The 24,766-nt window shown below is 34.2% G+C and overlaps 3 protein-coding genes across 6 annotated transcripts; all 3 read right to left on the bottom strand.

The window, feature by feature from the left end:
- Window positions 1-151: 151 nt before the first annotated feature.
- timm10b (translocase of inner mitochondrial membrane 10 homolog B (yeast)) lies at window positions 152-7,529 on the bottom strand. Its single transcript, XM_058790430.1, has 3 exons — window positions 7,341-7,529; window positions 7,147-7,242; window positions 152-779 (listed from the first exon to the last, which is right to left on the bottom strand). The coding sequence occupies exons 1-3, from the start codon at window positions 7,365-7,367 to the stop codon at window positions 243-245; spliced, it is 660 nt and encodes a 219-aa protein (XP_058646413.1). The 5' UTR covers window positions 7,368-7,529; the 3' UTR covers window positions 152-242.
- A 329-nt stretch (window positions 7,530-7,858) lies between these two features.
- On the bottom strand, window positions 7,859-12,914 carry LOC131548825 (RNA-binding protein 25). Of its 2 annotated transcripts, none has more exons than XM_058790428.1 (6): window positions 12,739-12,914; window positions 11,728-11,847; window positions 11,551-11,623; window positions 11,327-11,394; window positions 11,141-11,214; window positions 7,859-8,742 (listed from the first exon to the last, which is right to left on the bottom strand). In XM_058790428.1, the coding sequence occupies exons 1-6, from the start codon at window positions 12,746-12,748 to the stop codon at window positions 8,332-8,334; spliced, it is 756 nt and encodes a 251-aa protein (XP_058646411.1). In that variant the 5' UTR covers window positions 12,749-12,914; the 3' UTR covers window positions 7,859-8,331. The 2 variants fall into 2 exon arrangements, with proteins under 2 accessions (XP_058646411.1, XP_058646412.1); XM_058790429.1 differs by having other exon boundaries at window positions 11,728-11,750; window positions 12,739-12,912.
- A 1,818-nt stretch (window positions 12,915-14,732) lies between these two features.
- Window positions 14,733-21,752, bottom strand: LOC131548820 (carcinoembryonic antigen-related cell adhesion molecule 2-like). 3 transcript variants are annotated; one of them, XM_058790418.1, is made up of 9 exons: window positions 21,596-21,752; window positions 20,792-21,253; window positions 20,592-20,710; window positions 20,359-20,512; window positions 20,105-20,220; window positions 19,848-20,001; window positions 19,517-19,594; window positions 15,367-15,458; window positions 14,733-15,282 (listed from the first exon to the last, which is right to left on the bottom strand). In XM_058790418.1, the coding sequence occupies exons 2-9, from the start codon at window positions 21,144-21,146 to the stop codon at window positions 15,232-15,234; spliced, it is 1,119 nt and encodes a 372-aa protein (XP_058646401.1). In that variant the 5' UTR covers window positions 21,147-21,253; window positions 21,596-21,752; the 3' UTR covers window positions 14,733-15,231. The 3 variants fall into 3 exon arrangements, with proteins under 3 accessions (XP_058646401.1, XP_058646402.1, XP_058646400.1); XM_058790419.1 differs by having other exon boundaries at window positions 20,792-21,248; XM_058790417.1 differs by having other exon boundaries at window positions 20,792-21,157.
- Between the last annotated feature and the right edge of the window lie 3,014 nt (window positions 21,753-24,766).

Raw genomic sequence — 24,766 nt, 5'->3', positions numbered from 1 at the left:
AAAACATTAAAAAAGAACACAAAAAAAAAACTTTAGTGTGAATAACAATTATTTAACAAAAATGTTATCTAATAACATTTTTACTCATATACCTCTTTAATTCCACAAACCACTTATCCTAAAAATACCACATACAGATTTAATAAATAAATAAGTCAAATAAATTATCTTTCCATGATGTACTTTTATTAAAAGACAAATGTTAGCCATCAGTACATAGTCTTCTCTGCCATGTCTCAAGATCAGGATGGATTTTGGGGGCTCTGTCCTGCTCCCCCTTCAGACCGTGTTTCAGGAACTGTTGTGGTTGTTACACTGCTGGGCTTCAGATTTAGTTTTTCTACTGCGCTCAAGACAGGACCTCCATCTACTTTAGGTACACTAGAAAATGTTGAGATCACTGGCGATGGTGCTACTAGTTCTTCTAAAGACTCATTTGTAAACGTTTGTGCGTTGTTTGGTACTGTGGGCACATCTGTCAATGACTGTGTTTGTCCAAAAGCTGAGACATTTGTCTTGATATCTGATGGATTATTAGAAACTGAAGGTATCTGTGGGCTCTCAAGTATTGGTGTTGTGGTTGTGATGGCAGTAGATGGATTTTCTAATGATGAAGCACCTCCTTGTGCTGCAGCTTCAGCTTTTGCTGCTTCTGCAGCTTTGCTCTCCATCTCCTGCATTCGCTTCTGCACCATCGCGGGCATCAGCTGCACATACGTGCCCATTAAACGGTGATTGGTCCTTATTAACTTGCCAGCACAACTGTCAACACATCGCTCCTGGTAAAACAACACAAACAAAAGACAGAAAAGGGAACATTATATAACTTTCATAGTAAATTTATGTATAATGACCAATATATGTATGATTCTGCAGATTTCATGGGTAACACACTATGTTAATATGTTCTCTTAATGTGAATGTGAGTTGTATTACAACTCACACAACGAGTTGATCTATTATTTAAAAAATTCACAAAAATCTAACCTTTCATTGGATAATAAGAATTTAAAATGGGGGAAAATATCATTATGAAATAAATGTTTTTCTCAAATACACATTGGACAATTATTGGTACCCCTAGAAATTCTTATGAGTAAAATATATCTGAAGTATATTCCCATTCATATTTTGGAGCACTCCAGGGTGATTATGAACATGAAATTATCCAGCCATGGCTTCCTGTTTCACACAAACATATATAGGAGGGAAAACAAAGCCCAAATTCCCTTAATCATCCACCACAATGAGAAAAACCAAAGAATATTTCTGATGTGCAGCAAAAGATAACTGAGCTTCACAAATTAGTGAAGTGGCTTTAAGAAAAGAGCTAGAGCAGTGAAAATTCCCATTTCCAACATCAGTGCAATAATTAAGAGTTTCCAATTAACATAAAATGTTACGAAACTGCCTGGAAGAGGACATGTGTCTATATCGTCCTAATGCACGGTGAGAAGGAGAGTTTGAGTGGCTAAAGACTCTCCAAGGACCACAGCTGGAGAACTGCAGAAAATAGTTGAGTCTCGGGGTCAGAAAACCTTTAAAAAAAATTGTCACACAGCACCTACATCACCACATGTTGTTTGGGAGGATTTCAAGAAAAATTCTCCTCGCTCATCCAAAAACAAACTCCAGCATATTCAGTTATCAGACACGACTGGAACTTCACTGGACTGGCTTCTATGGTCAGATGAAACTAAAAAATGAGCTTTTTAGCAGCAAACACTCAAGATGGGTTTGGTGCACACAGGGATAAAAAGAACCCCATGTGTACAATGAAATATACTGCTGTGTTTTTGATGTTGTGGGCCTATATTTCTGCTGGAGGTCCTGGACATCTTTTTTAGACACATGGCATCATGGATTCTATCAAATACCAACAGATAAAAAATCAGTAAGTGACTGACTCTGTTAGAAATCTTACAATGGGCCATGTTTGGATCTTCCAACCGTACAATAATCCAAACACAAACCTAAAAAAACACACAAAAATAGGTCACTGAGCACAAAACCAAGCTTCTGCTGGCCATTCCAGTCCTCTGACCTGAACCCTATAGAAAATGAGTGGTGAACTGAAGAGAAGAAGCACCAACATGGAGCTGGTAATCTAAAGGGTCTGGAGTGATTCTGGATGAAGGAATGGTCTCTGATCTCTTGTCAGGTGTTCTCTAACCTCATCAGGCATTATAGGAGAAAATTTTGAGCTGTTAAACTGGCAAATGGAGGTTTCAAAAAGTATTGAATAAAAGGGTGCCGTTAATTGTGGCCAATGTGTATTAGAGAAAAACATTTATTTCATAATGATATTTTCCCCCCCATTTTAAAGTCTTATTATTCAATGAAAGGTTAGATTTTTGAATTTTTAAATAAAAGATCAAAAGGATCATATTTACCAAGGGTGCCGATATTTTTGGCCATGACTGTATATAATATATATATATATATATATATATATATATATATATATATATATATATATATATATATATATATATATATATATATACACACACATACAGTGGGTACGGAAAGTATTCAGACCCCCTTAAATTTTTCACTCTGTTATATTGCAGCCATTTGCTAAAATCATTTAAGTTCATTTTTTTTCCTCAATGTACACACAGCACCCCATATTGACAGAAAAACACAGACTTGTTGACATTTTTGCAGATTTATTAAAAAAGAAAAACTGAAATATCACATGGTCCTAAGTATTCAGACCCTTTGCTCAGTATTTAGTAGAAGCACCCTTTTGATCTAATACAGCCATGAGTCTTTTTGGGAAAGATGTAACAAGTTTTTCACACCTGGATTTGGGGATCTCTGCCATTCCTCCTTGCAGATCCTCTCCAGTTCTGTCAGGTTGGATGGTAAACGTTGGTGGACAGCCATTTTTAGGTCTCTCCAGAGATGTTCAATTGGGTTTAAGTCAGGGCTCTGGCTGGGCCATTCAAGAACAGTCACGGAGTTGTTGTGAAGCCACTCCTTCGTTATTTTAGCTGTGTGCTTAGGGTCATTGTCTTGTTGGAAGGTAAACCTTCGGCCCAGTCTGAGGTCCTGAGCACTCTGGAGAAGGTTTTCGTTCAGGATATCCCTGTACTTGGCCACATTCATCTTTCCCTCGATTTCAAACAGTCGTCCTGTCCCTGCAGCTGAAAAACACCCCCACAGCATGATGCTGCCACCACCATGCTTCACTGTTGGGACTGTATTGGACAGGTGATGAGCAGTGCCTGGTTTTCTCCACACATACCGCTTAGAATTAAGGCCAAAATTCTGTCTTGGTCTCATCAGACCAGAGAATCTTATTCAGGTGTTTTTTAGCAAACTCCATGCAGGCTTTCATGTGTCTTGCACTGAGGAGAGGCTTCCGTCGGGCCACTCTGCCAAAAAGCCCCGACTGGTGGAGGGCTGCAGTGATGGTTGACTTTCTACAACTTTCTCCCATCTCCCGACTGCATCTCTGGAGCTCAGCCACAGTGATCTTTGGGTTCTTCTTTACCTCTCTCACCAAGGCTCTTCTCCCCCGATAGCTCAGTTTGGCTGGACGGCCAGCTCTAGGAAGGGTTCTGGTCGTCCCAAACGTCTTCCATTTAAGGATTATGGAGGCCACTGTGCTCTTAGGAACCTTAAGTGCAGCAGAAATTTTTTTGTAACCTTGGCCAGATCTGTGCCTTGCCACAATTCTGTCTCTGAGCTCTTCAGGCAGTTCCTTTGACCTCATGATTCTCATTTGCTCTGACATGCACTGTGAGCTGTAAGGTCTTATATAGACAGGTGTGTGGCTTTCCTAATCAAGTCCAATCAGTATAATCAAACACAGCTGGACTCAAATGAAGGTGTAGAACCATCTCAAGGATGATCAGAAGAAATGGACAGCACCTGAGTTAAATATATGAGTGTCACAGCAAAGGGTCTGAATACTTAGGACCATGTGATATTTCAGTTTTTCTTTTTTAATAAATCTGCAAAAATGTCAACAATTCTGTGTTTTTCTGTCAATATCGGGTGCTGTGTGTACATTAATGAGGAAAAAAAAAGAACAAATGATTTTAGCAAATGGCTGCAATATAACAGAGAGTGAAAAATTTAAGGGGGTCTGAATACTTTCCATACCCACTGTGTGTATATATATATATATATATATATATATACACACACACATATACAGTGCTGGGTAGATTACTTACAAATTGTAAACTGTTACTGATTCCAGATTACATGACAAAAATTGTAGTTAGTAACGTAATCAGTTACATTACACATTTTAGGTAATATAATCAGATTACTTTTAGATTACTTTTGATTTAACTCGTTTATCACATTGATTTAAATAGCATTATCTTGTACCATAATGATGTAAAAAATGCAAAGAATAAGAAAACTTGTTCCATTCATTGTAATTTACAACATGAAGTGCATGAAACATTATATTATATCAAGGTTTCCCAAACTAGGGTTCGTAAATGAACTGCAGGGGGGTTGTGAGTTTAATGAAAAGCTGACAATTAATTAAATCATAAAAAATAAAAATGAAAATAAATAATTTTAAAACAAACTCCCTTTCGAGGAAAGTCTCTTCACTTGGCGGCCATATTTGCAACGCCTCTGGGCAGCTTGTACAAGACCAATCTTAATGAACGGGGGAATCCTGAAATCTCAAAAACTGCTCGCTGAACTCACAATTAAATTACATATGTCAAATAAGCAACAAAAATCTGAAATTAATTGCCCCATGAATGTTGTTTCTAATGCTCAAATAGCGTTTAAAAAGCTTATTTTTCAGGCTATGCGCATGCAGAGTCATAACATGCTTATACTGCGCATGTGCATCTAGTCAGGTTTCTATGGGAAATTTGGCTTTTTCATTTAGAAGGTGGGACTATTCCTTCACATTGTGCGTTGCAGTTTCTCCCATTCATAAATATAGGAGTGAACAGTCTTTGTATTTCTATAGTCCGTTTTAAATAAAACACTTACTAAAAGAGATGAAATATTTTTATTTACCTGCATGCCACGTGATCATTACTCAACATCAAAGAAACCGTGAACATGCATGCAAATGTGATACTTAATTACTGAAATATTTATTTTAAAATCTCAGGGGTACTTAAAGCAAATATATTTGGTGAATAAGGTTTAGATAACAAAGTTTAGGAATTCCTGCATTACATGTAACTAAGAAATAACGTGAATATGTGCATTTTGATTAGTTATAATTAATAATACATGGTTAAAAAAAAAAACCTACAGAGTAATAATTCAAATAAAAATGAATGTGTTCATCAATAGTTGATGCAATGCTGAAACCCTTCTTAAACCTGAAATGATTTTTGTAAATCCAGCGGTCAAATGCTGTCACCACCTGACTAATGACTGATCTTTGTGTGAATGTCCACAAAACTGGACTACATATATATATATATATATATATATATATATATATATATATATATACATATAATATATGTATATAATCAGTAGGCTATTTTAGAAAGGAAAATTTAAAAGATGAAAAAGAGAAATTAGGGAGAATCAATGAATTATGAATAATTTATAGCTATTGTGTGAATAATATGTAATCCTGTAATCCATAAAAAAGTAACTGTAGTCTGATTAAGAGTATTTTAAAATGTAAATTACTCTAATTACAAGTACTTAATTTTTGGAATCTGATTAATGTAATCAGTTACTACCCAGCTCTGTATATATATATATATTAGGGCTGGACCAGAATAGTCGATTATTCGAATATTCGTTCGGTGGGTTGGCATTCGATTTTCAATTTTGAGATTCAAGTATTTTTTTGTTTTGAACACATGGCATGCCCCGCGAAACGGTTCTCATTCGCGCTTGAATATGAATCGCCCATGAGTGAACGTCATGATTCAGAGATTGATTTTTGAGAAGACAAAAATGCCAAAGACCTCAGCTGTGTGGGAGCACTTTAAATTGAGTGAGGACAAGATAAAGGCAATGTGTCAAATATATGCGATTTGAAACTGGCCTACCACAACAGCACATCAAGTTTGAAAAATCACCCGAGTTCTGTAAGTAGATTGTTGGTGTAAAAAAAAAAAAAAAAAACGAGATTCTTATATCCACCATGTTAATCAGTAATTTTACACAAGATAAAAATGTGCACTTAATTTGCTTGGAAAATACTTGCGAATGTAAAGCAGTCAGAATTTTTTTTTAATTTTATTCAAACTGTTCGTTAATTAAAATGTGTGATGCTGTTATTGAAAGCCTATGCTATCGTGTTATTTATTTATTACAGTTCGTTGAACTTCGTTCATTTATTTTTCGTTCTTCTTTTATTTAAATAGCCTTTATGGTGTCAGTAATTACTGTGCTGCTAATTTCTGATTTGGGAGTAATTTGTTTGTTAGAAAAATGTTAGGCTGCCTTATTAAAAGTATTGCTCTTGACAGACCTGATTACATTTGCATCTCAAGTATGTATATCTCGATTTATGGATGTTTGGATATTTGTATTGGAAAACAAAAATACAGAGGAAAAATACATTTTTTTTGCAATGCATGCAAAATTTAATGCCATGAATTCAAGACTTTCTGCTCTGATTTCAAACTTTTTAAGGCCTTAATTTGTTGAAGAGAGAATTAAGACTTTTTAAGACCTGCAGAATGACAGATGTCTACCTCCACATCCATAAATGAATAAATAAATACACTTACACATGCAGATGGAAAAAAATAAACCCTCCTTTAGTTTATTTCCTAATGATTTTGTTAAATTATTTCAAATAATTATGCTCTGCTATGTCAAAAATATTTATTATCTTAGTATATTTTTGATGTAAATCCTCCTTTACATTATTTCTTAATAATTTTGAGAAATTATTTCAAATAATTATTCTCTGCAATGTCAAAAATATTTATATTACTATTACAATCTTAGTGTATTTTTGATTAGCATGTTTTGTTTATGAGCCTATATTTTATTTCAAATCTTGCTCCTATTTGATATGTTCCCTGCGCGCGCGCGCGCGCACACACACACACACACACACACACACACACACGAAAAACGAAAATCTATAAATAACATCCCAGGAACACATCAATTAAGGCATTTTTAAAACGTTTTTATAAATTAAAGTAAGTTAAATCATATTTGCCTCACCTCATCCATTGTCAGATTTCTGTAGTTGAAATTGCTTGTGCATCGCTGGAAGCACATTTCCGTCATGCGATTGTAAACAAGCAGGAAGTCCCGCAACTAAATCACAAAAACAGTATAAAATCATGATTTTATAAAATATTTGTCTCATTCATATATGGATGAAAAGGACTGCACGCGCTAGCTGTAATACGTACATTTCGTAGCTGTCCGGCTGAGTCCATGACAATATTGTTGGCAGTATATATCAAGACAAACGTTTATATAACTGCAAATAAATTACAATTGAAAGAGATGAAAATAAGAAATGAGAGCTATCGCATGACTTTCAACAGCGCGCGGCCATGTTTACTATCACGTGACTACAGGAGAAAACGTCACGATTAGTTGAGGCGGAAATTTGCAAAAAGTCCTCACCTCGCTACTGGAAAAAAAAAAAAAAAAGAAAAAACCTCACCTCGCTACTGTAGTGTTGCATTTTTCCTGCCTGTCGTCTCTGTACGTGAAATGAAGACTTTTTACTTTCTTTCTTTTCTTTTTATTAACGAAAGTGGTTAAGGAGTGTAAGAAAAGCTTTTGCAGTCTCTCTCACAATTTTTTCATTTGATAGTTTCTAGCAAAGCTAAGTGAGAATATTTTTTATGGTAAATGTTTTGCATCTTCAGACATTCTTCAAAGCTTTCAAATAAAGAATTACAGATACAAAAATAGAGTCACCAAGACCTTTAATATCAAGACAAAGCCACAGAAATCCTATTACAACAACTCTGAGTAATAGCTATTAAACGGTCCTTATTTTTCTGTGCATAGGTAGCCTACATCAAATACCTTGAGTCATCATTCAACCTTATTTTCACAAATATACATTTATATGTTATCCTGAAAAAAAAAGCATAAAAACAAGCAGATAAATATATATTCTTCTTACTATAAGTACAACAACAAACAGACCAATCTTCAAAAGAAACAAGAAAGCACATTTAAAGTGGTAAACTCCTTTAAATGAGTCTCAGTTGGACACAACCTCAGAACAGAAATTATGATTTGGGATGTGACATATGTACTTAAGTGATAAGCTTTAAATATCACAGCTGTTGACAGCACCACCCACAGTATCCTGTGTTTCTTCTTTTAAGACGCTAAAAGTTTTTTTTTTGTTTGTTTTTTTGTTTTTTAACTCACAAACTGTTAACTGTCCTGTTCTAGACTTTGTCTTGATCTACCGAGGGAGTGATCAAAGCCTTCATGCACATTTCTGTGCATCTCAAACTCTCTCTCTGCATTATCATCTCTTTCCATTTCCATTTCCATTTCCATCTCTCTTTCTCTCTCCCTCTCCCTCTCCCTCTCTTCTGCCTCCAGGGCTACTTGATGACTGTTGAGGTAGATGCTGTGACGTGAAACCATGAGGCTGCTGCTCCGGGACGGGAGGGTGATGTCCGCCTCTTCATCCTGGTCCATACAGTTCTGCTGGGATGCAGGTTGAGGATGTGTCTGGGCCTGGTGAGTCTGACCCTGTTTTTGGTATTTTCTCTTCTTCCTACGCTTTTTATTGGCAGTCAGATCCAAAGAGGCGTAGGACACGTCCCCCTGCTGGACCTGTGAGATAATGACAAACCTAACCTGTATTTTCATGATGTAACATGCCCAATGCAATGAAAAACAAAACAAAACAAAACTAAAAACCACGATGTTACATTAACTTAGTGTACCTTGCCTCAGTTTAGATTTCAGGTTAAATTGCAACACAACAAAGGTCATCAAAACAATTTCGCAATAAGTTGCGCAATACTGGTATAGCTTTCTTAAAATCTCAGATTGCAAATTATGCGTTATGATATCTTACACCTCTGATAGTGTTGAAATAGACTAAAGGCGTTTTTAGACCTGTTCCGCAACAGGGACCTAAATTATGACAATGTTGCATTTTCTTTTTGGTTCAGTTCACTTTCATATGGCAACATTTCAAAGCATACAAATATGTGTTTATGCGAGTCGCATGTAAGTAAAATCGTCCTCTCATGGTGCAAATGTTTATGTTCCTTATAGCATCATCCATCAAGGCTATGTCTGTAGCTGTCGTTACACACACTTTTATTCTCGAATATACACAATTTCTCATTTAGAGCAGGAATCAATGGAAAGAAGAACAACAATTAAACAACGTTTTAAGATGAATAGGTGCTCTTTGGTTTTCAGCTGCGATAACTAATGTGCTCACCCAGGAAATCAGATTTTGCTGATTCTATGTAATACATTTCCCATTATTAATGCTTTTACAGCTTGGTTTGTTGTATTGGATTTCTTTGTCATCAAAACCAAACCAGTTTGTTTTCAATTGGACTGAGACTACCACGTTCAGGCGATCGTGGACCGATTGTATTGTTCATATATGCCTAAACAAACCGAACTAGGAAAGAAAATGTGTCAGTTTCAAAAACAATTGCTGCGAATGAGCCAGATGGGAAAACAGCATAAAACTCAACACCAAATTTTAAAGTCTGAAATGAATGAATGATTTTGTCCATTAGAAAGTTTTGTCATTACAATGTGAGTGACAGGTTACTGAAGAGAAGATGTTATTGTGCTGCCTTCACGTTGATGAACATATCATGAGAGATTTTGATAAAAGATTGACCCTTTTCACATTTCTGGGGTCATAAACTTCACTACACCAAAACTACAACAAAAATAATTATTGTATTCTCATTTGCCCCAATAGCAAAATACAAAAATCCATGACAGCATTTCTGACTTTCCAAAAGAAGAAAAAAATATTGTTGGTCAAAAGAGAGAAAGATGTCAAATTTGCCTTCACTCTGTCATCCTTTGAATTAGAAACCCTGACACTGCAGCGTTAACTAGTTTTATGTATGCCAAGGTAAAAAAAAAACACAAAGTATATGGTTAAAATGTATTATTAAAGTTAAAAATTTAAATATATGTAAACTTTTTTTTGCTAGATTTACGATGTTAATAACTTTGGAAATGTTTTGTCATAGTCTGTGAAAAGTCCATGATGAGAGTGGCATGAATAATAATAATAATGATGTGCACGGATGAATCATTTATAATAAACACTGCAATATTCAATTTTAAAAAAAAATCTCAATTTTGATATGGTGGTGACTTCAGCTGAACAAAAAAGGCGCAATATCTTGCAGAAGTATCAGTGCACTTGAATGTTCAGCTAGCGAGCTATTAATGTGGCATAACAATGTAGCTTTTGACATACATACTGCTGTAGAGTGGTCTGAGAAACCTGACCACAGCTGTGTTCATTAAAAGACCTGCTTCTACACGTGTCTATTTTCTGAAAAATGCGTAGGCGTGCGTGCCTAAAATAGTTATCAAATGTGAATTCTCACGCAGCCCTTCTCTGTGAATGTCTTCAATTTAAACCATTAAGCCATATTTAAGCCAAATTTAAACCATGTAAATAAGTGATTATGAAAAATGTCTCACTGTACAGATTGATATATGAAGGTGCGCTTTCTAATTTTTAGTGCGTTGGAAATACTATAACGCATGTTTTACGCATGCAACCAGCAGATTTTACTTTAATATATATATATAATTTAATAGTTGCTGCATAAGAGAAGACAGAGAACCTGAAAATAAAATCCACATATTAAATGTTTCAATTCTGTTTAATATGCAATTTGTTAATGGTTGGCCATCAAATTACCAATGCCATCCAGTGAACCAACCAAACAAACAAACAAACAAATGGATAAATGGATGAATAAATAAATAAGGGCAGGAATATTTTGGCTGAATTGGAATTAGTTTGGATGGATATTTTTCATAAAAACATTGATTAAGCTTGTAAAAGTTTTTACGGTTAACGGATAAACTCATTGTTTTACAGTATATTTTATGTCTTCTAATGTAGATAAGTAGTGTAAATATTAATGTAAAAATAATTTCATATTAATAATGTGCATTGAATGGCTCCAGATCTTAGCAATTTCCATGAAATTTGTTGAAACCATACCTTTAATCCCTTCTTTGCTGTGCTTGCATGTGACATTTGTTCATAACACACCTCCTGAGACATTTCAAAAGGTCCTATACACAATTAACAGGTATTAAATATATAGCAAGGCCATCATAACAGCATAATTATTAGCTCTAAGTAGCAGACATGCACTGGATTACTGTATTTGTGAACTAGACATACCTCCTCCATCTAAACATATATTTCCATAAATCGGATTTTCCTGTCTTTCCATCTCATCATCCTCAAACCTGCACAAAACATAACCAAATGTATTGAAATTATTCAAAGGGCTGTTGCTGTGAAAAATGATTTTTACATTTTAAATCAAAACATTTTCCCCTTATTGTGAGAATACACATAAAAAAAAAAAAAAAATCTAATTCAAACAATATGCTGATAATTACCTGCAAGACTGAAGTGAATCTTGACGTAATGGTTCTTCATTGGAATCTCCATAGTAAAGCATGTTTTCATTTTCTGATTTAAAAAAAAAAGTTTATAATTGTGACCTCAAGTTGTTGTAGATTTGTTATAATTCATCTTTTTATATGTTCTATAAAAGTCAAACGTTTGAAGCATACCTGCATATTTTTTTCCCTTTCTTCTTAATAAACAGAATACAACGTTTAAGCACACAGATATCAGCAGTGCAATCGATGTCAGACCAATAGCAATATTTTGACCTATGCAGTGAGGTGGTTCTAAAGAGAGAATTAACAGGTCATGATTGGATGAATATTGCATTACCTTCTTATCTAATATTTATACATATATATATACAAAATTTTATAATCATTTCCACAGTAGACATTATTTTGCCTGACTAAACTGAAAGAACAACAACAGGCAAGTGGTGCAATCATTATTTTATAATTGTTTTTTAATTCTTGCCTGACTAAACTTTCAATAAATATTTTAATATTTCAATGGAATATTTTATTATTTACCTAAAACTGTTACAGATCGTTTTCTTCTTCTTTATTTAAATTCTTTCAACTTTCAATAAATAGTTTAATATTTCAATGGAATATTTTATAATTGACATAAAATTGTTACAGATCGTTTTCTTCTTTATTTCAATTCTTAAAACTTTCAATAAATATTTTAATATTTCAAATGAATGTTTGATTTATTTATATAAAAATTGTTGTAGTCAGATATAATCTCAAATAGTGTAGAAACAGAAATCATTAAGAAAAGTTGTTTGAGTTTCCGTAGACGTCATCACACTGAAATAATTTAAAGAATTTCTACCAATATAATCGTTATCATTCATATCATTAATAAAATTCACTAATTGTTTTGTGTAGATTATTTACTGTATAATTTACTGTATTATTCAAAGAAGATTTAGTATGTCAGGGTTTGACTTCAATCTATGACTATTCTAAGCCTTAAGAACAAAAAAATGATTGAGAACCACAAAGAAAACCTGCAAAAAACTATTCTGAAAGAAAAAAATGTATAAAGTCTGCCATTGACATGATTACTGATTGAGACAACAAAACAGCTTTCATTTAAACACAACGTGTTATAAATACCGTCAGCAGAGAACAATCCCATACAAAAGGGATAAAGCATTTTCTTCTTACCTGTCCCCATGATTTTATAGGGTCAAATGTCCACTAAAGCCTTCCCTGATAAAAACCTTTCACCTGTACGTGAGCATGTTCATCAAGAAGTGCACCAGTGTCGCTGCTATTTTTATCGTCTTTAGACGTTTTCGGTTACAAACAGGAAATGTGGCGGCTACCTTATTCGTTGCAAACGTTCTCATCACAAGAAACACATGGAGTCTGCAATGTGTAGCGTCATGAACCACACTGTTGTTGAGATGTACATCGAAAGCATTTCATTTTTATTGTGTCATTGTATTTATTCAAATGTAAGTGTGAAATGTTTCTGAAAGAATTTGCATTTAAAAGTTTCCTTGTGAAATATGTCAAATCTGTTGTGTTTGTTATCTTGATTTTCTTTATTAAAAAGTATATTGCCTTTACGTTTTTATCTTGTATTGATTGCTTGTGAGCAAACTCTAATATTTAGAAAATTAGGTGAAAAGTAAGAAATCAAACAGGGCCATAACTACCATAGACACTGAGAGTGCTGCAATATTTAGATTAGCATTGGACGATTATGTGTTTTTCAGTGACCAATTCTTAACTTTTTTGCTCCAATCTTGAATATTTGGTTACATCCACGAGATCAAATACTTTGTTGAATAGCAATTTTATTGTGAAACAAATCATCGTTTGAATTCATACACGTAATATGCAACTAAAACATTGCTAAAATGTCAAAGACAAGCTTATTATCAACACAAATGTTCTTATAATTACAATTTATGATATTCATAATATACGGTATTATACTTTTTTTTTTCAACAGAACAACTACACGATTCTGTTTTCTACTTTCTGTATTTTGTATAACTGAACTTAAAGTATGTACTGTACTTTATTGTGTAATGCAAAGGTATAGAATAAAATTTTGAACAATTGATTATTTTTCTCATACATTATTGGTAAATTCATCATGAAGAACACTAATACATTGGAGATATGATTATACAGTGCAGGATACAGATAATTTAACAACCGAAACAATCAATCCTTTTTTCTGAATTTTCCATTTCCGACCACAATAGCAAGAGCAGGAAACGTCCCTCTGCATAAACGTGTCGCTGTTGTAGCAGAGAACCACAATGCACAAAACTCATGTACAAAAAGCATCTCTCTCTCTCTCTTTCTCTTGTTTTGTCTTAACACACACATTCTCTATCAGGTGTATGTCGCTGTTCATCAATCAGAAATGCCTTTCCATCTCCATCTTCTCCCACATTTAATGAAGGCTTATTCTCAGGAGTAAACCGCGTTTTAAAAGGCCAAATGTTGTATAAGCAGCCTGACCAAAACCAGAAATTCAGCCTAAGTTGCTTTAAGCACCAAATAAACAACCACCAGCTGTGCTGTTATTGCAAGTTATAATAAATGGTGACCAGAGCCTGCGTTTGTATTTGCAGATTAGACCTGTAAGGTTATGGATACATACTATCTCTGTTGGTCACTGTCTGATGTGGTTTTGGCAGTTGGTTTGTGTCTCGAGTATCTGAGGTGTAAACTGAGGTTTCATGGGGCCTGAAACAATCAGCTGATAGCCTTTGCTTTGTTAGCAGAACATGCAGCCACAACAAGAGGTCAGTGTTGCAGGCTTTATTGCAAAGCTATCTGATACTAATAGCGCTCACTTATTTTCTTTGTAGTTGTATTATAATGGAATCAAAATCCAACATTGCAATAAGTGTCTCATCTATTGAACAATTATTATTATTATTAATGATAATAATAATAATTATTATTAAGAAACTCTAAAGTTACCTTATAGGCCTTGTCATATTTCATATTTCTGGAATTTACCCGGTTATTGACCCCACCTCCTCCCACCCTCCCACGCTTTTGCTTTTTGTAAATTCGCACATTTCAGGGAATATTTTTGACATAGTTATGATGTAGGAGTAGTTTGTGTGCTAAGTAAAACTCTCAAAGAGATTTGATAATATATTTAATGTCTGTAAAGCATAGTTAAGCAAAATTACCAAAAAATGTAATGTACAAGCTATTCATTCATACGGAGACAATAAGTAAAAAGTACTTTAAAAATCACATAAAAACATAAACATATGGGTGATTTTATATTAACCCAAAAATATAACAAAATAGAATGGTAAAAAGTAAAAAAAAACAAGTTAAAATAAAAATTACAAACATATTTTACAACATATTTGATGTCATTTATGCACTAATCAATGTTTATATGTGAATAAAAGCTTAAATTAACATTAAATTAAATTAAACTGGGTGATTCATATGGGTTACATTTACAATGCCTTCATGAACTTTTTGAAGCATCAAAGTATTGGTTGCGTGGACTACAGAACTTCATGAGGATGAGTAATTCATGAAACAATTTTCATTTTTGGATGAGGCCTTTAGGGAGAAATCTTCCTGTCAGCATATATGTGGCCCACGGTTTTTGGGTTCTCAAGAGCATGATACATTCACACTAGAATATCAGTCATAGGGACATCATGGTTCTTCACTGAAGTGTATTTCACTGGGGGAGGTGGCATATCCATTCTCAAAAGAAAAAGTAAAAAGTAAATAAATGGACTGGAAACATGAAGGATGTGATTATGTAACAGGACAGAGGATGCGTCTCACTTTTTGGTTCTGGTGTCTTCTGTATAGAAGCACAATCAACACGAGCAACAGCAACCCAATCGGGACGGCGATATATGCTGAGTTTTTTGATGCTGAAAGAAAAACAAGAGATATGCATGGAAAAGTGAACCAACGATAAGAGGCCTTGTTTTATAATTAGCCCAGATCTTGGCCCAAATTCATATCCTGTTTGTACTGTCATGTGCATGTCTGTTTGAGAACAAAACACTGATATCAATCATAGATCACACACTTTAAATCAAACAGCATGACATCATATGTGTGGCTCTTAAGGTAAGGCTCCCCAAGTTATAGCTAAACACGTCAGAGGACTTTATCTTGTGTATTAAATTTGTTTAAAATCAGCATAAAATTTGACCATAAGAGATCCACTTTCCAGCTCCAACCCTAATCAAACACACCTGAACAAGCTAATCAAGGTCTTCAGACTTACTATAAAGTTGCAGGTAGCTGTGTTTAATCCAGGTTTTAGCTAATCTCTACAGGAAAGTGGATCTCGTGGTCCAGAGTTGAGGAACCCTATAGAGCATGCAGCGTGAACCTGATCTCCAGCATCGAGATTCTTGATGTATCCTAAAGATATCGTTTTTTTTCTATTACTGCCATACCATTTCAGTTTTTACCGGTTTTTAATACATTTAAGAAATCAGCAATTACCTGCAACAACAAACATCACCAAATGTAGTCATCATCATGGGGGAACAAAGCTTTTTTATACACTGATGCTGTGTCCCAATGTGCCTACTTATACTACGCCCTTAAAGTATGTACTCTTTTGGTGAAGAAAAAGTGCACACTTTTGAGTGTGTAGTAGAAGAGTTTTTAATTTAGAATTTTTTTTTTTTATTACATTATAACAAAAATATTACAAATTTACAGAACAAATTGGCATATAACATACATTCAAAAAAGCCATTCTAAGCGGGGCTTAGACATACATGAATAAAAAAATAAAATAAAATAAAAAAATAAAAAGCATAAACAATCTTTCAACCATCAATTTTAATAAGTGCAAATTCAGCAGGGGATAAGTAAGTAATTATAATAAATTATATTTATCAAATAAATCTAACAAGATTCCAGCTTTTTTATTTTTTGTTTTTGACAAAGTTTTTAAGTATTGTCTCAAATAATTCTTAAATACTATAAACAAGGGGGGTGATTTAAAGAATCTACATTTGTGAATAAAATTTTTAGCTATCAAAAGTAAATTGTTAATCAAGAAACCTTTTTTACCATCTTCTTCAAAATTTCCATACTTAATATCTATAAAGGACAGATTGAATTCAACCACATTTCCTTCTTTTAACCATAATTGTATTTTGTCCCAGAAGGCACTAGAATATTTGCAAGCAAAAAAAAATGTGTTCTGTATTATCTTGTAGTAGAAGAGTAGGCAAGCTTTGGGACATACTAACACGTCACACAACTGCGTCTTTAACGGACCGCTCTGTCGCATATGTTACACGCACCCTGTCACTGTAAACTGGCCTGTCAATCATCTTGTCACAGTTAACAGCCTCCACATTTAGTTTCATACGGTATTGGAGAGAAAAAAGTAGCTCGTTGATCTGCCAGTCTGTTCTCTTTCATGGCGAGAAAGGCATATTTTCTGCATAATGATGCATTTAAAAGTTAACGACCAAATGGATGTTTATAAACGTTCACATGGCTGTTGCAGATGAAATATAACACGGATAACAATAAATACATATTTTTTACCAGGTTAAATGTTGATTATTAGTAACTCACACCAGGGCCGTAACCACCATAGACATTGAGGGGGACAAGTCCCCCCCACACAATAATTAGAAATGGCCAAATGTCCCCCTCAATATTTGAAATTGTTGCACTGATCTGCTGTCCTCCATTACGCAGCGCTCTTGTTAGGATGACAAAAAAGCTTTAAAAGTAACATTTTCACGGGCTAACAGCGCTCGTCAATGTCAAAATAATTGAACTGGCCAATCAAATCAAAGTGGGCGTGGTTTAGCAATCACAGACGCTGAGAGTGCCGCGAAGATTGAAAACATTGAAAGAGAGCGAGGTAAGATGGAAGCTGCAAATCATTTAATGTTAGTCAGCTGTTTTACGATAGAAATGTTAAATGACCGACAGTTATATTCAGTGAAGCAAACTAGAGAGAGAGAGAGAGAGAGAGAGAGAGATTAAACGTGCGTGTGGTAATTATCTGCATCTGTTTGTCTGTCCCTACAAACAATGAAACTGTGAATTTAGTTCTACTTGTAGGAAACTATTTTATTACAATAAAAGTTGGGGGGTAGTGTTGACAAGTTTCTGTGTGCGTGCATCAATTAAAGCATAGACAGTGGAGCCTGCAGGTGCGGCTGTAGGCACTGTGCGTACCATGAGCGCTCAGACTGACCTGAGATTTGCCCCGCAAACATTTCAGCAGTAAATTATAGGCCCGTTTGTCCCGTATTTCTGTCGACTGAACCAGCCATGCCATTAATAATGAATGTATCAGTCTTTTGCATGCCAAAGTCAATTTCTGCTTATAAACATTGTCAAATAGAAAGAGAAAATCGTGCTACACGCACTTTCATGAGATCTGGTTAGACTACAACAATTAATTTGTAGCCTATTTTACAAATAGGAATACAACGAATTCATGACAATGTTTTACATTCAATCTACCCTAAAATTTATAGTGAAAAGTTCTTTAAAATCATCTGGAATGCAATAAAGTAATTTTTAAAGCTGTTTTTAAAGCATTTACCCTATTCAAAATAATTCACATATCAGACAAAATTGCGTTGCAGAAAATCCTTTAAATTTTAAGGAATCCAGAGCAGAGCAACATAAAAAGCAGAAAAAAATATAATCGGGCCTGTTTTAGGCTTTTCCTTATTTTTATATTTTAGAGGGTGATGAAAAATGACTCGCCATCTCCTCATTGGACGTGCCTTTAGAGAGAAATGCATCTTTATGGATTACATAATGAAAGACTTTTTGTTTTCGATTTGAATTATTTCGTTTTAAAGTAGTAATTTAAAGCTTTCTATAGATATATTTATCATATTTGTTACTCAATTCGTTGAGTTTCGGTTCATCATTGTGAAGCGCTCCTGTTCAAGATGAGACGGCAAGCGCATCCACTGTTTTCCTATTTATTTTATAAAAGCACAACGTTTTGTTGAAATTGTGAATACACACAAATAAAAGCAGACCCTTTACAGTTGCGAATAATGTATTACTCTTACCTTTATGAGCAAAAATTACGGCATATTTAAAGTTGTTTCCACTATCAAGAAAAAATGCTAGTGGCCGCTCTGGCGCATCCATGTCCTGCAAAGTGAGCTTCAGCTTCCACTCTTTACACAAACCATTAGATATGCACCTAGTGCACATTTATATAGTTCAAACATTTAAACTAACATTGTGATATGCTTGAACTGTTTATATCCATAGATTTTATTTTAGGCAAGTCATGATGATTTGAGAAGGCTAAATTGAAGGCTATGATCAGCTCACTGTCTGCCGCTGGCCGCTTGGTCGTTATTTAAAACAAAAAAAACAAAAAAACTTACATTTAACGAACAAAAAGTGCTCCAAAGGTTTTTATAAATTAACTTTATAAAAAACTAAACAAAATATAATCACTTTACCATTACATACGACAATCTTTTTTTTAGAATGTAAAAATACAGACAGTTTCATGTGAGGGGTAGGTTTAGGTAGGGCAAATAGTATAAGTATAAATACTTAAATACTATTTCGATAGTCCACTTTAACAGTAGTAACTTTGCAACTACATGTCAACTAGCAATCATCAGAGTATTAGTAGTCTGTCTGCTTAATAACTTCTAACACTTTATTTTGATGGGTTCACAACATACAACATACTGACTATGAGAAACTTTGCAAGTATATGTCAACTTATTCTACTAACCATAAACCTAACCTAACAGTCTACTCTGAGAGTTAGTAGACATGTAATTGCAAATGAATGAGAAGTAGTTGACATGTAGTTGACGTGTAGTTACATAGTTACTTATAGTTAGTATGTCTAAAGTGGACTATCAAAATAAAGTGTAACCAAATACCATTACTCCTATGGAGAGTCCCCACAAGGATAACAAACCAGACAAGTGTGTGGGTGTTGTACCTTTTGATGTTGTAACAGTGGTGGTGATGTTTTTCTTTGTTATAACAGAGGCATCTGTTTTTCTTCTGGTAGCTGGATCTGGAATTGTGCACAGTTTAACTGTATAAGAGGTTATTTCATGTAATGTAAATACAATGCCAACAGGTGGAGCAGAAGAGCTGTCATTGAGGAAAGAGGCATGGCTGGTGAGTCTGGGTTGTAGGGTGGTCATAATGGCATTTGGTTAGAATGTGCAGTGGCATTTTTATGTTTTTCCATTGTTTGTGCTGTGTGTGCTTTGTTTTGGGCAAACTGGGATTTTATTGTTCATTACAAAAAAGCTGTTCCTTACCTTCGCTTTGCTTTGAGAGAACATGAATAGTAAACTCCATGTCTGTCTGCAGTTGATTGTCCAGAAAGACAGCTGTCAGTTTGTATGTTCCTGATTGGTCAGATGTTACGGAGGTCAGAGACAAAGAGTCTGAGAGAGACAGTGTTGTGTCACCCTAAAAATCATCACATGGGTTTGTAATTTTAGACAAGCTGAGAGAGTTATTACACTACAAGTGGTTTATTTAAAGCAAGTCTCTTAATATTTCACAATCTTACTCTCATCCACTTATACTGCAAGTACTGTGATGCTGTTGCGACACAAGAAAGTGCCACATCTTCACCAGCGCTGACGTTTAAAGGGCTGCTTGTGTTACACTCAATGCCATCAAGAACTGTTTGGAAAAGCAGGAATTATTTCATATGGATTTGTTTACTTGGAAGAGCTTTTATGCGACAGACAATGATAAAAAATAATAATTCAAAAACCTTTTTAGGTGCAACTGATTTATATTCTCAGTACAAACACTCACAATTCACAGTCAGTTCCACGGTGGCATTGAGACCTTGCTGATTTCGGACTAACGAGTCCCATTCTGGTAAACAGATGTACAGATCGCTGTCGTTTCTGGTGACGTTGAGTAAAATGAACTCTCCATTTGAGCTTTCCAGAAAAAATATCTTGTCCTGATAAGATGAATGAGATCAACAGAACAGTTGTATAAACTGTGGCGTATAGAAATGTATATTTTTCCGTCTGACTCACCTTTGACCTTCCAAGTTTATAACGGAGTGGTGGAGGGCTCGCTGAACAAGTTATTTTCACTTCATCTCCCTCTTTTATGAATCCATATGGATATGGCATCTTCACTGATGTTGGAGGCTCTGAAATTAGCAGACAGATGATGCTTATTCTCTTTTAAATGTGAACTGAATGTGAGAATGTTGTTACAGTAAGCAGTTTACCTGTCACTTGCAGCTTTGTGGTTCTTTTAATCAAGCCATTAGGATAAGAAGTAATTTCGCAAATATAGTTTGCACTGTCATTCTCTGTAACTTTATGCAGAGTCAGGATTGAGCCCTGTAGCTCCCCAGTTTTTGAACTGGTCACTGTCTCCAGAAGAGGACCAGATTGAAAATAATGTATTGCCAACCCAGGATGGAACACTACAATCTTCTTATCGTTCCTCTCATTATCTTTTTGCTGTTTAATCCATTCCAGCTGGATAATTTTGATGTAATGCTCCTCTCCCACAATGCACTGCAAGCTGATGTTCTGTCCCTCCACAGCAGTTGCAAAAGCATTGTAATGTATAAGCATTCCATATGTTCCTGATAAATCAATTTCATAAGTGATAGTCAGAGTACTGAAATGTCCAATGTCATCTGTAGTGTAATTTGATGTCCTTTTATGTATAGAGACCTAGTCTAGGTCAAGAAAGGTTAAGGAAAGTTTAAATTACATCACTTTGTAAAGTTTCTGAAATTTGTTTGATTTGACAAGGATTGACTCTTTTGTCTTTATGAAATCAGGACAGTATCATTCTGTAATTTAACTTTAATTTTAACACAGAAATTAAAAACATGATCATCGTACAGTAGGAGTGCATTCAAGTCTTTATAACTCAGAATTGTGAATGCATTTTTTGTGAAAAGAATAGGACAAAATTGAGTGTCACGTCATTGACTACCTAACCAAAGCACAGATCAGTTTAAAAGCTAGTAAACATTTTCTTTGTTGGCAGAAATAAAATATCAAATCCCTCTTACCTTGTTGTATCATGCATAAAAAGATAAAAAGTTTATAAGCTGGCTCTGTCATCAAAAAATCCATATCTGTGAGAACAACAGTCTTAACAGAGACTGACATAAGCAAGACGCAAACATAAGCAGCAGCAGCAGAGGCACAGGAAGTGAGCTACACCACCATTTCTCTATTCTAATCTGTCTGAATCAACGTTGCTTGGTTTTTTGCTTAAATGTGCAGTATATGTGGTTTTATTTCCCCAACTGAACAGCAGAGATTATTTAATGGAGAGATGCTCTTATGTCTAGATTGGAGTTGGTCCTGATACTCTTTATAAGCACAATGAAGTGATTTAAATCTGTTAAAGCAGTTTATTGTGCTTATAAAGAGTAATTATAACCTCATTTTGATTAAGTGTTGGCATTCAGCATGTCTTCCTCGATTTCCTGTCAGAATCTGTGACAAGCTGTGGCCACGTTCTTTTTAAATAAAAAATTAAACATTATACCTAAAACTCTTTTAGATAAAGGTGGTGTAGTTGGAGCCATGTTCTTGATCTGAAGAAAGAATTTGACACTGTTAATCATAAAATCCTTATTTCTAAGTTGTCTAGTTTTAATTTATGTTAGAATCATATTTGTCAGATCAGGTTCAGTGTGTTATAGTACAAAATCATCAATCATCTGATCTAGTTACATCTACTGGTGTTCCTCAAGGATCTATTTTGGGCCCACTGTTCTTTGCGCTATATATAAATGAACTTAATTTTGCATGTCCTGGCATTAATATACAAAAGATGATACTGCAATTTATTTACATGGTAATAGTTCCACACAAGTTGCAAATTAACTTACGAATTCTATGGTTAATGTGTCGGCATTGCTAAAAGAGAATTGCTTGCAACTAAATGTGTCCAAAACAGTATGTATTTTTTATCTAAGTCAAACAGTATTACCGAAGAGCCGGATGTTTACGTGCCAGGGCTGAGGCTGCAGGTAGTGTCTCAATATAAATACCTTGGAATACTGATCGATTCTAAACTTACATTTAAAACTCAGATTAAAAATCTGCAAGCAGGTTAAATTCAATCTCTATAATTTTAGGTTTACAAGAGATTATGTCATTAGAGTCAGCTAAGATGTATATGCATTCTATGGTTATTTCTCACATGACTTACTGTTTAAGTCTTTAGCAAGTTTAGTGACTCCATTAGAGTCCTTACAAGTCCTTAACCCATATTTGAATTGTTTTATTAATGTACAATGTCCCTGTTAACTTACTAACTAACTAACTAAATAAATAAATACATAAAAATATAGAATACTAGATGTTAGATAATAATGATACATAAATAGGAACATAACGATATTACTATTCTGGTCAATAATAATTTTCATGTTATATTCAGTATGATCAATAACTTAAACTTAAATATGAGCAGATAACTGGTATTTTACCATGTATATCATGTATCCATATTTTTAGATAAGAAATTACCAGGATCACAACGAGCATCATAGATTGCCATCAGAATGGCAAGGAGGCCTCTGATTATTTTTAAATCTAAACTCACAGATGTTTCACACTTCTGAACTAACCCAAATTATGTCATGTAATTATGTCATAAAAGTGTACCTTGCCTCAGTTTGGCTCTCAGGTTAAATTGCAACAGAACAAAGGCCTTCAAAGAGTTTCACAGTAAGTTGCACAAAACTGGTAGATAGCTTTCTCTAAGACTCAGACTGTAAATCTGCGTTGATATCTTGCATCTCTGATTTTAGTGATGAAATTGCATTTTCGGTTGTTTTCAGAATCATTGCATTGTCTTCTTGGTTCACTTCTCTTTTCTGTCCTCTTTTACACGCTAATATTTGAAAGTGTACTAAAATGTGTTGCAAGTCACATGTAAGTAAAACTGTCCTCTCATTGGTCAGAGTACACCTTATGTTCCTCTTAGCATCATTCATTAAGATGGATTGACAGGATAGCTAAATAAGTTAGCAAGTTAGCTAAATTTCTAATTTATCAGTTAAAGTGGGAATTAAGGGAATTAGGACAATGGGACAACAAACAACAAACAAAACTAAGAGAGAAAAGGTTCCAAAACAAATGCTCCAAACAGGAGCAACATGTAGGACGGGACTTAATTTTGTCCATTGGAAATGGATTGGATTATTTTAATTTCTTCAATGTAAGCGACAGGTTGCTGAAGGGAGGGTGTTATTATTCTGCCTTCACGTCGGTGAACACATCAGGAGAGATTTTTTTTAATAAAGTTTGATCCTTTTCACATAAACTTCATAAACTTCACTACACCAACTACAGCTAAAATATTTTTTGTATTCTCATTTTCTCCAATGGCAACAGAAAATAATCTACAATACAATGTCTATAACTTTCCAAAAGAGGAAAAATATATTGAGAGATTGATTACGTTGGTCAAAAGTGAGAAAGATTTTGCCATCACTGACAACAGTCATTTTTTGATGTATGTGCGATGTATTTCATGTATTTGCAGTTATGTAAAGCACATTGGTCAATGTGTGGTTTTAATTGTGCAATACAAATAAAGTGACATTGACATTGGCATTGTTATAGGGCTGCGTGATTTGGCCCAAAATGTTGTGTGTATATATTAATATGACTAATAATTATTATTAGGATTATTATTGTTATTATTATTGCTAAATAAAAATATTAAACAAAATAAGAAATATTGCTATTGTAATAACAATGTTAATTATTAAGTAGTGGAAGTAGGGTGAATAGTTATGTGTTTTGGAAGGTTTTTTTCACTTAGTGCGGAAAAGTTTGAACAAAGCTTGAGGATGTTTGTTTTTAAATTCCTTGTTTTTATTGTTGTGATTATTTATAAATTATTGTCTATTTTATTTCCTTTTATGTAAAGCACTTTGAATTACCACTGTGTATGAAATGTGCTATATAAATAAACTTGCCTTGCCTATTAAAACAAAAACTAGAGTTTTAAAGAATAAATATCATAATATAATATAATTTGCAATTATTTTCAGCGAAACGCACGGCTTAAGTAGTTCCGTTATTTCAGTTATTTCTAAGTGATATATTTGTAATTTATTTAATGTGTGCAAAGCATAGCAATGATTGTAAACCAAAATTCAATCACATTTTTGAAAATAATTTTTAAAACTTACCAAAAAACAACAAACCCAGAG

This window comes from Onychostoma macrolepis, chromosome 10, assembly GCF_012432095.1.
Source record: "Onychostoma macrolepis isolate SWU-2019 chromosome 10, ASM1243209v1, whole genome shotgun sequence".
NCBI classification, from domain to species: domain Eukaryota; kingdom Metazoa; phylum Chordata; class Actinopteri; order Cypriniformes; family Cyprinidae; genus Onychostoma; species Onychostoma macrolepis.
The sequence above is the reverse complement of the archived record's forward strand: the minus strand, read 5'-3'. Positions and strand labels throughout refer to the sequence as shown.